Below are 12,023 nucleotides of genomic sequence, written 5' to 3' on the forward strand. Positions count from 1 at the left end.
TTAACTGGTGCAGAGCTAGCAGACAGGTGGGCACCTCCTCTTTTGTCAAGCCGAATTAAACCAGCGACGACGCAAGGGAAGACGAATAGAAATATATAACCACTGTTTCTGTAATACTCTCTTTTCTATCTGGACAGTCCCGGTACGAAACGCTCTATTATAACACCAGACTTCGGAGTATTCGCTGCGATGTTTTAAGCTAGTGCCAAGTTGGATTCTCTCCGGCGGGTGACTCGAAAGAGGTTGAAATCTGGCGCGGAATCGAGCAAGGACTCACCCCCCCCCATGCAACATAATAAGTTGGAGCGGCAGAAGACCCGCCAACACATTGCCTATCCATATTAATCTCTTGAATCCGATATACCTGCTTTTAATCAACCCATTTTGGTTCAACTCGACTCATTCAGCTGCTGGACTGTTCTTCCTCCAATTCTGTCCCTGTCTGTTGCCAAGACTGACGGATACACGAGACAGCTCGACCTCGGCCATGATTGGCGATGCTCCCAGCTTCTGATTACCTACTGTTACATCATCGTCGTCAGCTGTCATAGCCGCCGCCGCCACTGCACACTTCGATTCGAAGCTTGTCGAACCACATGTCGAACCGTTGACAGTTAGACTTTGACACCCGCATAACGTACATTGCATTCGCTACTAGGCGCCCTCTTGTACGCCCTTGGGCTGAAGTAAACAACGGTGCGCGTGATGGATCCTCTGAATAGCCCTTTGAACGGGCTGGTCAACGGCATTCCAGACTGGCTCAAAAGGCTGGATGAACTCAATGGCCAGATTGAGCAACGCCAGCTGGACTTGGCCAAGCTCTCAGAAGACCATCTGCGCTCATCAACGCGATCTTTGAAAAACAAAGGCTCGACCGAGTCCCTGAAACCCGGAGACGACCCCTCCGCCTACCCCTCAGATCCGATACCGCCTCGACGCGACGACATCACCTCCACCCCCACACGAACCAATAATGATGCGCAGAAAGCTGCGCAGCCGCCGTCGAGCCCAGGCGGCGAGAGTCAAACAACCTCTGTACGCCAGCGGCAGAGGAACGACGTCGTTGCGACAGCACAGCGACGCGTGCGTGCCACCCTCAAGAAGCGTCAAAAGACGGACTCGATGGTCAGCGCCGAGGGTGCCGTGCCAAAGTATCGCTCTCGCAGTATGATACTGGTCTATTACGACAGCTATGTCCAGTCCTTTTTCGAGGAGTTGGTCAAATTCGTATCGGCATCGAGGAATATGATGCGAAAAGCTAAGATGGCAGCGAAGGTCGCGCAGATCAAGCGATTGGCTGAACTCGAGATGCATGAAGACGAGGATCAGAGGCAAGGAGGAGCTTTCAACCCCGGGGATGCCTTGATCGCGGCCGATCCCTTTTTGGCGTCGAAACAACCCAATAAAGGAGGCCCTGAGGAGATTCAGCTTCACACAGTGGGCACTCAGGAGCTGGGTATGGCTCCGCGGATGGGAGGAGCCGGGCTACCTTATTCCTGGATGGCTAACAGACGCTCCGGCACGGGCAGCAGCCCATATTCGAGAAGCGGCATGGGCCTCTTTAACCAGGACGGGCCCGATGTTTACGACGACCTGGACAAAGGATTGGAGTTCGTACAGTGCATGTGTGAGCGGGCAGCACACCAATTCCTCCGTGACGGAGAGTGCGGCGACGAGATCGAGAAGGTCAAGGAGCGCCTGGGAGAGACCAAAGAGATTGCCGACAAGGAGGTGGAGCGCGTACAGAAAGAATACCCAAACGGCCTCGCGCCGCCTGAACCGCCCAAGATTCGGAGCTACCGCCCGATGAGTATGCGGCGAGATGCTGGTGCGTCGAACAACCATTCCAAGAAGACCAAGAAGCTGGAAGTCGACGACGATGAAGGGGTGCAGGACATGGACGGTGCTAAGCCGGCACATCCGATCTAGACTGCTGATGTGTAGTCCCCACCGAGTAGGACACGAAATGAAACCCTGATGACTACCATTCCGAAACTCGATACTATCTTATAACGATATATCGATGCTGTCGACTCTCACTCACATACGACAACACACACACACGCGCGCGCGCTACTACTATATACAAACAGTTATCCTGTTCATATTTTGATTATCTAAGCATTGCGATGGCGTTGGGTCTGAACGGGCGTAATTACTGCGGGCATTTTTTCAATCGTTTCATGGTTGTCATTTGATTTTGGTTTTGAGTTGGCGGCGAAGATGAAGCGAGATGGAGTAGTCGGGAATGTCCAGCGGGCCACTCTCCTGACGGGACGAAGTATCGCAGACGGAACAGCATTCTTGAGGATCTGATTGCTTGACAACAAGGGCCATCTTTTGCGGGAGACGATAGGGGAACTGCAGTCTATGAGGAGCTGTTGAGCTACTGACGCCGCCAGGAATGTAGATAAGCAAGGCGGGACAGCTCTTACTCTTACGGGCATGAGGACTCGCCCGATCCGATAAAGATTGAGCATTTCGGATTGGTTGTTCACAGTGCCCAGGGTGCTCGCTGTGTTAAATGATATCTACCATTGCAGCCTCAATCGTGACAAGATTCACCATATACCGTCTCGACCATTCGCATATGTGCTCTCAGTACCACCAGTCTGCCCTGCTGCACCCAGCCATTATTCTACAACTAGGACGGGATTGTGGTTGCAGATCTGGTCTGGAGCTGCGCCCCAGTCGCAGTCGGCGTGGCCGAAAGAAACATGTTCATGTGAGCTATATTATGGAGAGGCTTCATGGTCGGATTTTGTGTGGGACGTATATGCCTTTTCCATGGCTATAAGACACCACCAGAGACAGACAGACTTCGTGCGATCACTTCATTACTTTACTGTATAGACTTGCCGCGAAAAAGAAAAGGCTGGCTCGTGTTGTTATTTATTGTTGATGTTTACTTACTGTGGCTCCGAGCGGGGCTCCCTAGCGGTTAGTCTTCTGGGCGGGAGCTGCTAACTTTAGATACCTACAGTGCCTCCCTCTATGAACAGAAACTGCAAAAACAAGCGAGACATCCACTCCCAAACACACGCAAATTTGCATAGGTACTACCCGCGGCTTGGGGGGTTGTTTAATGTTGGCGGCATCTCTGCTATGCCCGGAATTCTGGATCTTTCTAATGAGTTATTGCTCGAGATCTGCTCGTATCTCAGACCCCATCCACTACTGGATATTACGGGGCGTCCTTTTCACTGCTGGACACGCACCCTCAAAGAACATGATAGCGCTTCCTTTGCAAAACTTAATGAGGTGAACTCCCTGATGTGCTCATGTCGGCACCTGTACGCGGCTCTCATCAGTGAGCTGTACGAGTACGTGCCGCTCCTCACAAGCCATCATGGTCTGGCAAGGTTCATGAGGACAGTGACGGAGCACGCAGAACTCGGGGACTACGTCCGCTACGCGTCCTTCAGCCTTCCGGGGATGCCACAATCGCGGACTTCTACCAGCTGTTCTGGCTGCCTAGCTTGACCATCCTGGACCTCCGCGGATACCAAGCATGGCACGCTACAGAGTGGGAGGGGACGAAAGCCCCACGGATACATCGCCGATACAAACGATGCGCCTGCTCAACTGCGGCGCGCACGAAGAGGCGCTGGCAGAACTACTGAAGTTCCCGCAGGCCTTGGGAGAGCTGTGGTACGACGCCAACCAGGGCGAGTGGGAAGGGCGTTACGCAGGCGAGCCCGCGTTGGAATTCACCTGCGAGGCAGTGCGGCGTTGCGTGGCCACCCACGCCGAGTCGCTCGAGAAGATGGTCTTCACCCGCCCGCCGCTGGTACACGAGGGCCTCGGCTACGGCGACGCGATCGACCTCGAGGACTTCGAGCGCCTGCGCAGTCTGTCCGTCCACCAGGTCTTCCTGGTTAACCTGATTTCCAACACGCGCGTGTCCCGATGCCTGCCGCCAAACCTTGAGGAGCTCGAGGTCTTCTACGATGATAGTGGATACGTCGACTTCCTCGACCAGGGCGACATCGCACACCCGCATTGGCTACTGACGCTGTTAGAGGAACTCAAAGGGCCGGACAGCAAGCTTAAGGCCCTGAGTCGGATTAGGATCGTAGCGCTGGAGTGGGCTCCCGGGCAGGACGAAGTGGACGCAGATGACGGGCAAGACTCGAGTAATGCTAGCAGTAGTACTGGTCACGATTCGCGCGGCTCGGGTGACGTTCAGCTCCGGGGCCACCCCAATTCGCCGTGGCGGCCGCCAGAGATGCTCTTGGATCTCCTCGTGCAAGCCGGCATTTGCTTCAGCATCTTTCTCCACCCCAAGCGACGCGCAAGACTGACGCCAGACCACGTCAAAGGGTTTGACGATGATTGGGAAGATGAATGGGACTCTGAGGTTGATTTTTTGCCCTCGTTCGTCTGATAACCAAAGACTAGGGCCTTACGTCAAAGCCCTGGCTTCAAAAATCCCAATATATTTCACGTCAGTGGTGGTGGTATGGAGTACTGATAGCGAGTCAGGTCAGACTCAGTCCATTGCCCACGGCCCGCGTGGGCTCAAGTTTAAAAAAACCAGGGGCGTCGGGATTTGACGTTGAAAACTTTAACCTGAAGCTGAAGATCGAGTAGGTCCCTGCGGGTTAGGGGAGATGACGCGAGATTACAAAATCAGCTAGAAATGTCTAGGGTAGCATGTGCGTTTACTAACCTTATGCTCCAAGGGAGTTGCCTGGGCACCTTTCCCTCTATGAATGTTCACGATTTATATATAACTATCTCAGAGGCCAAACTAGGAGCGCAATGCGATTGTTCGCTCATTGACGTAATCAAAAAGATACAGGGAAGAAACCAGTTCCGACTCAGTTCTGCCTTGGCGTTCGTCTGAAGATTGCCGCAGCACCATAGTGTCATCGGTGATGCTGCAATGGAGATTAGATCAGCTTAGCAAAGTCTGTAGGAAGATGGAGGGACATGGTGTGCATGCAGGTTCCATGCTGCGTGTGGCGGACGAAACGATTATTATGTGAATATATATATATATGAGCTAGCCTGTGGCTGGGATAGCTCATTAAATCTCTTGCCCGGTAGATGCAATCCGGGGGAACGTGTCTTGGCTGTCTTGGCCTTCTTGCCCCTCTACTTCTCCATTGATTTGACCCCAAACACTGTCTGCACCCTTCCCTTCCCTACTGTAGGGCGACTGGAGGAATAAATAGGATACTTGATAAGAGTTACTGGGCCGGCTTGTCTTCCCCAGACAAGTTCTCATTCCCGTTATTTCCAGCCCTCCAACTCGCCTGCCCACTCTTGAGGGGAAAAAACAAGCTCAATTCCCACTCCCTTACACAATCTCCCTCTTATTCCCGGAGATCCCGTCACTCAATCCCCCTCTGCTTGTCTCAGCCTCAAGTCAATTCCCATTACTAAATCCGGCCATCAATATCTCCTGCTTCCCGTCGGCCTGGGCAGTCGGCGTTTAGGGCGAGACCGCTCCGGCGGGTTTTCACTGTGTCGCACGCATGGCTTCGCCGCACTTTGTGCAAGTGCTACCGCCGACATCGTCATCCGCCTCACACCTCCCACAACTCCCACAGTACGGGCACTACCAACATCAACCACAACAACCACCGCCGCCACCACTGCCGCCGCCTCAACACCCGGCGTCGGTCACATCCCCGAATGGCTCCGTTATACTGACACCAGCCTCGGCCAATACCATCTACTCGTCGCCCTCGTCCTACCATGTCAAGAATGAAGTGGACGATCGGGACGGCAGTATTGGCGCCGCCGACGCATTGGAGCCCTCGAGGAAGAAGCAAAAGCGCAACAAGCCGACCTTGTCGTGCCATGAATGCGTAGAGCGCAAAACAAAAGTGAGATATACCGTAACATTGCATTCCCTGTCCTATGTTGGTTGTCCTGCCCTCTTCAAATGAAAACTGCGAAATGCGGGTGGTGTTGTGTTTCTACTTCCTCCTTCGACCCTTCCTATTGCCCGAGGCGAGAGGCCAGCCAGCCATATAAACACGGTTTTGTATACCTACCTACTTACTTATATGGTGGCGCGTGTGGTGTGGTCGGTCAGTCAGTCAATCAATCAAGTTGTCAATGCACATACCATAGCTCGTCACTGTCTCACCCGATTCATTGTGTGACAAGTGTCTCTTGGGGGGATTTCATGATTGGCTCCCTTCCCGTTTAGCAAGTGCACATCCGGGCAATCATGCATGCATACCTACATACATACATACTACCTACATATACTGCGGATCAGAAGTATATGTAGGTAGTACGTATGGACGGCCGACCATGCCAGCGGGAGAATTGGGCAACTTCAATTGACATGTGTGACCTCGTTATACTGACCGACTTGAAAACAGTGTGATAGAGGGCGACCACACTGCTTGGCCTGTTAGTATACCTTCATTCCCGAATCACCAGATTATATCCATGGATGAATGCTTATCTTAATGATCTAGGCATCAAGCGGCAGACCGAGTGTGAATATGCACACGTCGCGAACCTTCTCGAGTGAGTTTGCTTTTGTTGGCGGCACGTTCTCTATATAGGCTCCGACAGCATGACTCATACCTATATCTATATATCTAGGGAGACAACCCGCTCGGCAACAAATGGACGGAGGATGACCAAACCGCCCAAAAAGAAGATGTCCACGGTCGATTTGGGAGATGTGAGACCACCTGTGCCCAACATAGCGGACAGGGGTCTTCCAATGGGCCGCGTCACAGCCGCCCGTGGCTCTGTCGCCGTATCTACAGGCCTTCTATCCAATGTCCCGTGGTCTTTGCCCACAGCCTCCAACGTGTTTGGTATCGGGTCTGAACACCCGTTTGCCAACTACTGGACATGCGAAGGTGGCTTGCCCGAGGTTATCGGCGTAATGCCCGAGAAGATGCAGGCCGATATGCTGCTAGGCCAGTACTTTGAGTGTGTCGATCCCATCTATCCCATGATCCACCGCCAGACTTTCTATGCCGATTACGAGCACTTCTGGTCCCTACCACAGGCGGAGAAAGAGCGCTCCGACGCCGCCCTCGTAGCGCTGATCTTTGTCATGCTCGCCATGGGCACCCAGTTCGTTACCTCGACAAACCCCAGGGACCACAAGCAGACGGCCGAGTTCTATGCCTCGGCTTCGAACCAGGCACTGCGAATGAGCTCATACCTCAGTACCGCATCGATCCGTTCGGTGCAGGCTATGGTGCTCATCTGCTATTTCTTGATCAACGATAATCATGCATCGGACGGGTGGGCGTTTGCGGGCATACTCATGCGTCAGGCATATGCCATGGGCTTACACCGGGACCCCAAGATTGGTAAGTATCATTAGAATCCCCTATTCCTCCTTAAATTCGAGCTTTCCTAGGGCTGATACTCCCACCCCTAGTTACCCCCGACGCTACCCCATTTGAGAAAACGCAACGGCGCAAGCTGTGGCAGGCAGTCCTCCTCCAAGACACGTTTATGACGGTGCTGTTGTCTCTGCCACCCAGCGCAACTCACAACGACGTAAACGTGGAGGACTTGACAGACGACTCCTCGAGCATTGCCAGCGAGGACCCTACGGATACGGCGTATATCCGCGGCTCCTGGACGCTCGCAAACTTGGTACAGGAAACCATCTGCAGCCCGCGGTCACTGGACTTGCCCATCTGCGCGACGCAGCGACAAAAGTCCAAGCTGATTGGTGACTTCCGTGCCGTGTACCGTTCGTTCCCCGACGTGTTCCGGTCGTGGGACACGGAGTCTCTCGCCCATCTCGCCGCCAATAACAAGCGAATCGTGCGCCAGACGTTATTCCTAACGAGCAACTACTACCACAACCTAATGCTCGTCCACGCTTCCGAGAGCCCTGATGTTCCCGTCAATGTCCGCGGCGCCCTCGAGGCTGCCCACGAGGCCATCACGGCCTTCTTCATGCTCTATACCCTCTTCGACCACGACGCCCGTGTCTGGTGGGTCTTTAATCACCGCGCCTTCCTCGAGGCTCTGTGTATCGGAAACCTCCTCCGTGACTACGCTCTCAAGGAAAGCAATGCCGCTGCCGCCGGGGTGTCCATGGCATCTTATGGGATGGATGGGGGAGGAGGTACGGATATCGAAAGGGCTGAAAGGGATCCGGTGTTTGCGAGGGCCCGCGCTGATATAAGTATGGCTCATTATTCTCTTTGCTTTATGCTGACCTCTATTATCATCAATTTTTTTTTCTCTCTAGCCCTCCTCTCCTCTCCTGAATATCTCCTTCCCGTACCACCAGAAGCTGACAAACCCCTCCCTACTGCAGCTCGCATGTTGAATATCATGAAGGTCATGGGTGACGAAGGATCCGACGTCGCACGGACGCGTGTCGCTGTGCTGAGCGATTTTCTGTAAGCTACATCACCGCTTCATGACGTATAAAAGAGTCGTCATTCGCCCTCCTATGCTAACGGTTTGTGCTTTTTTCAGGACATAATTACACAGCAACAGAGAGTGAGAAATAGGAAAACCAGACAAGATGGACAGGCAAAGAGGGGCATTGATATCGAAGGCTACAAGGTATATGCTATTCAAAAAGAAATGTTGTGGTTATCAGCCAAACCTTTTGACGACTTCATGGAGACGCGATTGCGCTACAAGGGCGGACAATACAGGCTGTCGGTCTGGGGAAGCAAAACACTGGCGAGAAAACAGCGGCGCATGATTTGTTTACTTGGGACATGGGGAGAGGAGTTGGGGGTTCAAACGAACCCTATGAGCTTGGGTCTGGCTCAGAACACGCCCATTAGTACAAACCAGGTTCTGATATATGTTGGGAAATGGTTTACGGATGGAATCTACCAGGTGCTTGTAGATAGTACCACCTCATTTGGTGATATAAATCTCCTTATGATGCTTCACGTGCAGGGAGCGTTGCGGTATATTATGGAAAAAGCTAATGAGACTGTTTAAAAACCTCGCGCGACAAACATTTCCACTTGTTTGTTTATATCAGGAAAGACGCCGGTGTGAAATATTGAATTCGCCGGAAACCCAGTCGCAGTTACTAAGTCTATCTGCCTCAAACAAAGTAGCTTTATTCATACAATTATTCGTCGTTAGGGGATGTGTCATAAGGTCATTTCAGTGGGCGGGAGTGCGGGATAGTAGAGGTAGCCTCTCTCTAGGCTGGCTTGGGTGGGAGAGGACGGACGACGACTACAGTAGTAAGCAGTGCCGGGATCTCAGGAACGATTGTTCCTACCAAACGTGTCTCTGAGCCAATGCAGGGGTCCTCCTCCTCCACTACCACCTCCCCCTGACCTCTCGCTGCTGCGTTCGCTGAAGGTCGAGCGGCGACTCGAGGGCGAAGGGCTCCTGACCCTCGAGAACTGATACGAAGGCGGGTTCATGGGGGGCGAGTTCGAGCTCCGTCTTTGCGAAGCGCTTCTCCCATCAGACATCCCGCCCGCGGCCCTAATCGAATCGATACGGTCCCGAGCGCTTTGACGCAAGTTCGACCTACGGCGTTCCGCAGCACTCGGCCGTGAACTCGAAGATGGTCCCGCCTCCGGACCTGCTGGTGCATCGTTTCTCTGAGGCTGGCCCGCTGAATCTCCCTCGACTGGCGCTCTGCAGATGGGACATGTGTTGTGTTCCTTGAGCCACAAGACTACGCATTCATCGTGGAACCAATGCTTACATGGCAACACGATAACTTCATCTCCCATGCCCACGTCGTCAATGCAGATTGTACATTCGCCCTTGAGCTCAGGACCTAGCATTTGCTCATCCAATTTCTTCCTGGGCAGCTTGGCTATCGTGTCCTCCGAAGCCGGAGGTGGGGCGTTCGACTGGGGGTTCGCCTCCATTAGGTTCGTGATAATACGGTCCAAAGCCTCCTGGGAGTAGACCGCGTCGCCGTGGACAGCATTCGGGTTGAGCACCGTCGAAAACAGATGGTGCAGAATAGTAGGGAAGTCCATTCCAGGGCCAGCAGGACCACCGGGCCGACCGGGGAATCCAGGACCACCCAGGTCATCTTCGTCGTCGCCATGCGCACGGGGGAAGTTCGGGGGCATGGGAAACGGCGGAGGGGCGCCAGCGCGTCCGAAAATATCACCAAAGACCCTGGGACTTCTATTAGCACTGGATGTCGAGATAGACACCAAAGTAATCCTAGAGGATCCAATATTGCGGCGGGGAGGGATATCGTACGATTGAAAAGGATCTACTGGCGGGCCACCAATGCCACCAGGTCGGATTGTTCGACTGCTGCCACTGGTGATGGTGAAACTGCTCACTCCAGAGTAGGGTCCAGACTGGAATCGGGTCACACGGACTTGGGGACCTGCACCACCCTCCCCTGCCCCTCCAAACATAAACTGGGGATCGTTGCGACCGACCATTCCTGGCCCGTTGATGCTGCCCAGTAGTTCCGTGAACCTTCTGATAACATCTTCACTGCTGTCTGGCCTGGCGCGATCTTGGTTGCGGGGGTTTTGCGCCTCTGGAGAACGGAAAGTTGAGCGGCGTCTGAAGATACCGCCCGGTAATTGATGATGTAGGTGCTCTTCAATATCTTCTTCGTCGGGATCTGAGTCGGTGTCGTGGAGGTTGCGGCGGTTGAGACGATGAAAGGGGTCTAAATCAGGCACATCGTCATACTCTCCTCTAGGATCATTCTCTGGGTCGACCTGGCAGGATAGTGATCAGCTTTGATCGTAAGCAAATTTTCGAAAGACATGAACCTACTATTTCAGTCGCCTCGCAATGGCATCTAGGGCAAGGGAGGCCATGCTCATCCCGGTACCACTCATTCTCGCACTGGTGGCAATAGACTACCTCGCGACCTGCCGAGGCATCAAGATGCTGGCGCGCTACGGGATTGTTGGATGCCATTACTTGGTGCCTCTCGTCGTCTGGCTGCCGTTGCTGGTTTGCGGCAAAGGCAGCAAGTCCAAGGCCAAGTGCGAGGCCGCCAAGTCGAAGAACGCCGCGGAAAGCCACAATGCTGGACCTTGCTTCAGCTTCGGATCTAAGGACGACCAAAGTTCGATCGAGGTGGCCGGTCTAGGAAATGGTGTATTGATGATGCGAGGATTCGTTTCGATCCAAGTTGGTACGAACCCTATTATGGCATACGGTGGGTGATCCGGACTGCTTTCCTCGGCCAGACTTGTTGTCTGTTTTGTAGAATATGTCTGCTTAGCTTATTACCCTGTGCAGTTTGCGCCAACGGTCAGCAGGAAGCATTAGGTAATTGGTAGAAGTATGCCGCCACTAGACCAATAACTGGAACAGAGGGTGTTAATAAAGGCAGGGGGCGAGCATGGGGAATGGGAAGGGGCGATGAATACAATGCAGGTTGCCGATGACCCGGTGGGACAGGCAGTGATGCAATTCGACAAGGCTGACTATACGTCTGGTAGGACTGCCTCGGCAGAGAGGGGAACAAAGAATCGAATGCAGTGCCGCCTGATATGACCATGTGCGACCAAGACCCTCAAACTGCTTGCTCCTCTTGGTAGGTGTGTTCAATACTCGCTCGTTATGCATGCTTGGAGAACGGTGTCCATGGGATTGCCGGGCATGTTTTATTCTTAAGGGTATGGGGGGGTGGATCTGATATGTAATGGAAGATGCGTTCAAACATCCATGCGTGAAGACGTACCTTGCACCCCTCTGAGCGTTGCAGGAAGCTCCGATGATGGTGGCAATCGGGTCAGGCCAGCAAACCACTTCGAAATCGGCATACGACCAATAACCGTTCAAAGCCTAGGAAGTTCCGATGGTCAGAGCGACAACACAAGACGAAGCTGTTCCTGGATAATAGCAGCTGAATGTCCCTAGCGGCAGTATCGATAGGTATGGTACCTAGTGGTGGTGCTGGAATTGATAAAGTGCTTGCAGTGGAGCAGGGGGATCTAGGCAGTGATGGGATGAATGAATGGGTAAATAAATGGAATACGATCAACTTACCTTAGTCACGTCGGCAGTGCGTGACGATGGATGAACGACACTTGCTAGTGGTTCCAATGGGTTGGCATGTAGGTACAAAGACAGGAAAGGAAAGGCTT

The 12,023-nt window shown here is 53.3% G+C and overlaps 4 protein-coding genes across 4 annotated transcripts; 3 read left to right on the top strand and 1 right to left on the bottom strand.

Annotated features, from left to right (window-relative positions):
* Window positions 1–705: 705 nt before the first annotated feature.
* PG994_013271 (uncharacterized protein) lies at window positions 706–1,929 on the top strand (the record flags this gene model as incomplete). Its single annotated transcript, XM_066864680.1, has 1 exon — window positions 706–1,929. The coding sequence occupies one exon, from the start codon at window positions 706–708 to the stop codon at window positions 1,927–1,929; it is 1,224 nt and encodes a 407-aa protein (XP_066709641.1).
* Window positions 1,930–3,571: 1,642 nt separating this feature from the next.
* Window positions 3,572–4,387, top strand: PG994_013272 (RNI-like protein; the record flags this gene model as incomplete). Its single annotated transcript, XM_066864681.1, has 1 exon — window positions 3,572–4,387. The coding sequence occupies one exon, from the start codon at window positions 3,572–3,574 to the stop codon at window positions 4,385–4,387; it is 816 nt and encodes a 271-aa protein (XP_066709642.1).
* Window positions 4,388–5,483: 1,096 nt separating this feature from the next.
* PG994_013273 (uncharacterized protein) lies at window positions 5,484–8,358 on the top strand (the record flags this gene model as incomplete). The annotated part of the gene is made up of 5 exons (XM_066864682.1): window positions 5,484–5,837; window positions 6,444–6,520; window positions 6,574–7,301; window positions 7,373–8,134; window positions 8,201–8,358. The coding sequence occupies 5 exons, from the start codon at window positions 5,484–5,486 to the stop codon at window positions 8,356–8,358; spliced, it is 2,079 nt and encodes a 692-aa protein (XP_066709643.1).
* An 830-nt stretch (window positions 8,359–9,188) lies between these two features.
* Window positions 9,189–11,016, bottom strand: PG994_013274 (uncharacterized protein; the record flags this gene model as incomplete). The annotated part of the gene is made up of 2 exons (XM_066864683.1): window positions 9,189–10,640; window positions 10,699–11,016. Coding segments are annotated over 2 exons (1,770 nt in total), but the record flags the coding sequence as incomplete, so codon positions are not given.
* Window positions 11,017–12,023: the final 1,007 nt, after the last annotated feature.

Source organism: Apiospora phragmitis (genome assembly GCF_038363925.1).
Source record: "Apiospora phragmitis strain CBS 135458 chromosome Unknown utg000011l:1.0-3236445.0:1.0-3240683.0, whole genome shotgun sequence".
Classification (NCBI taxonomy): domain Eukaryota; kingdom Fungi; phylum Ascomycota; class Sordariomycetes; order Amphisphaeriales; family Apiosporaceae; genus Apiospora; species Apiospora phragmitis.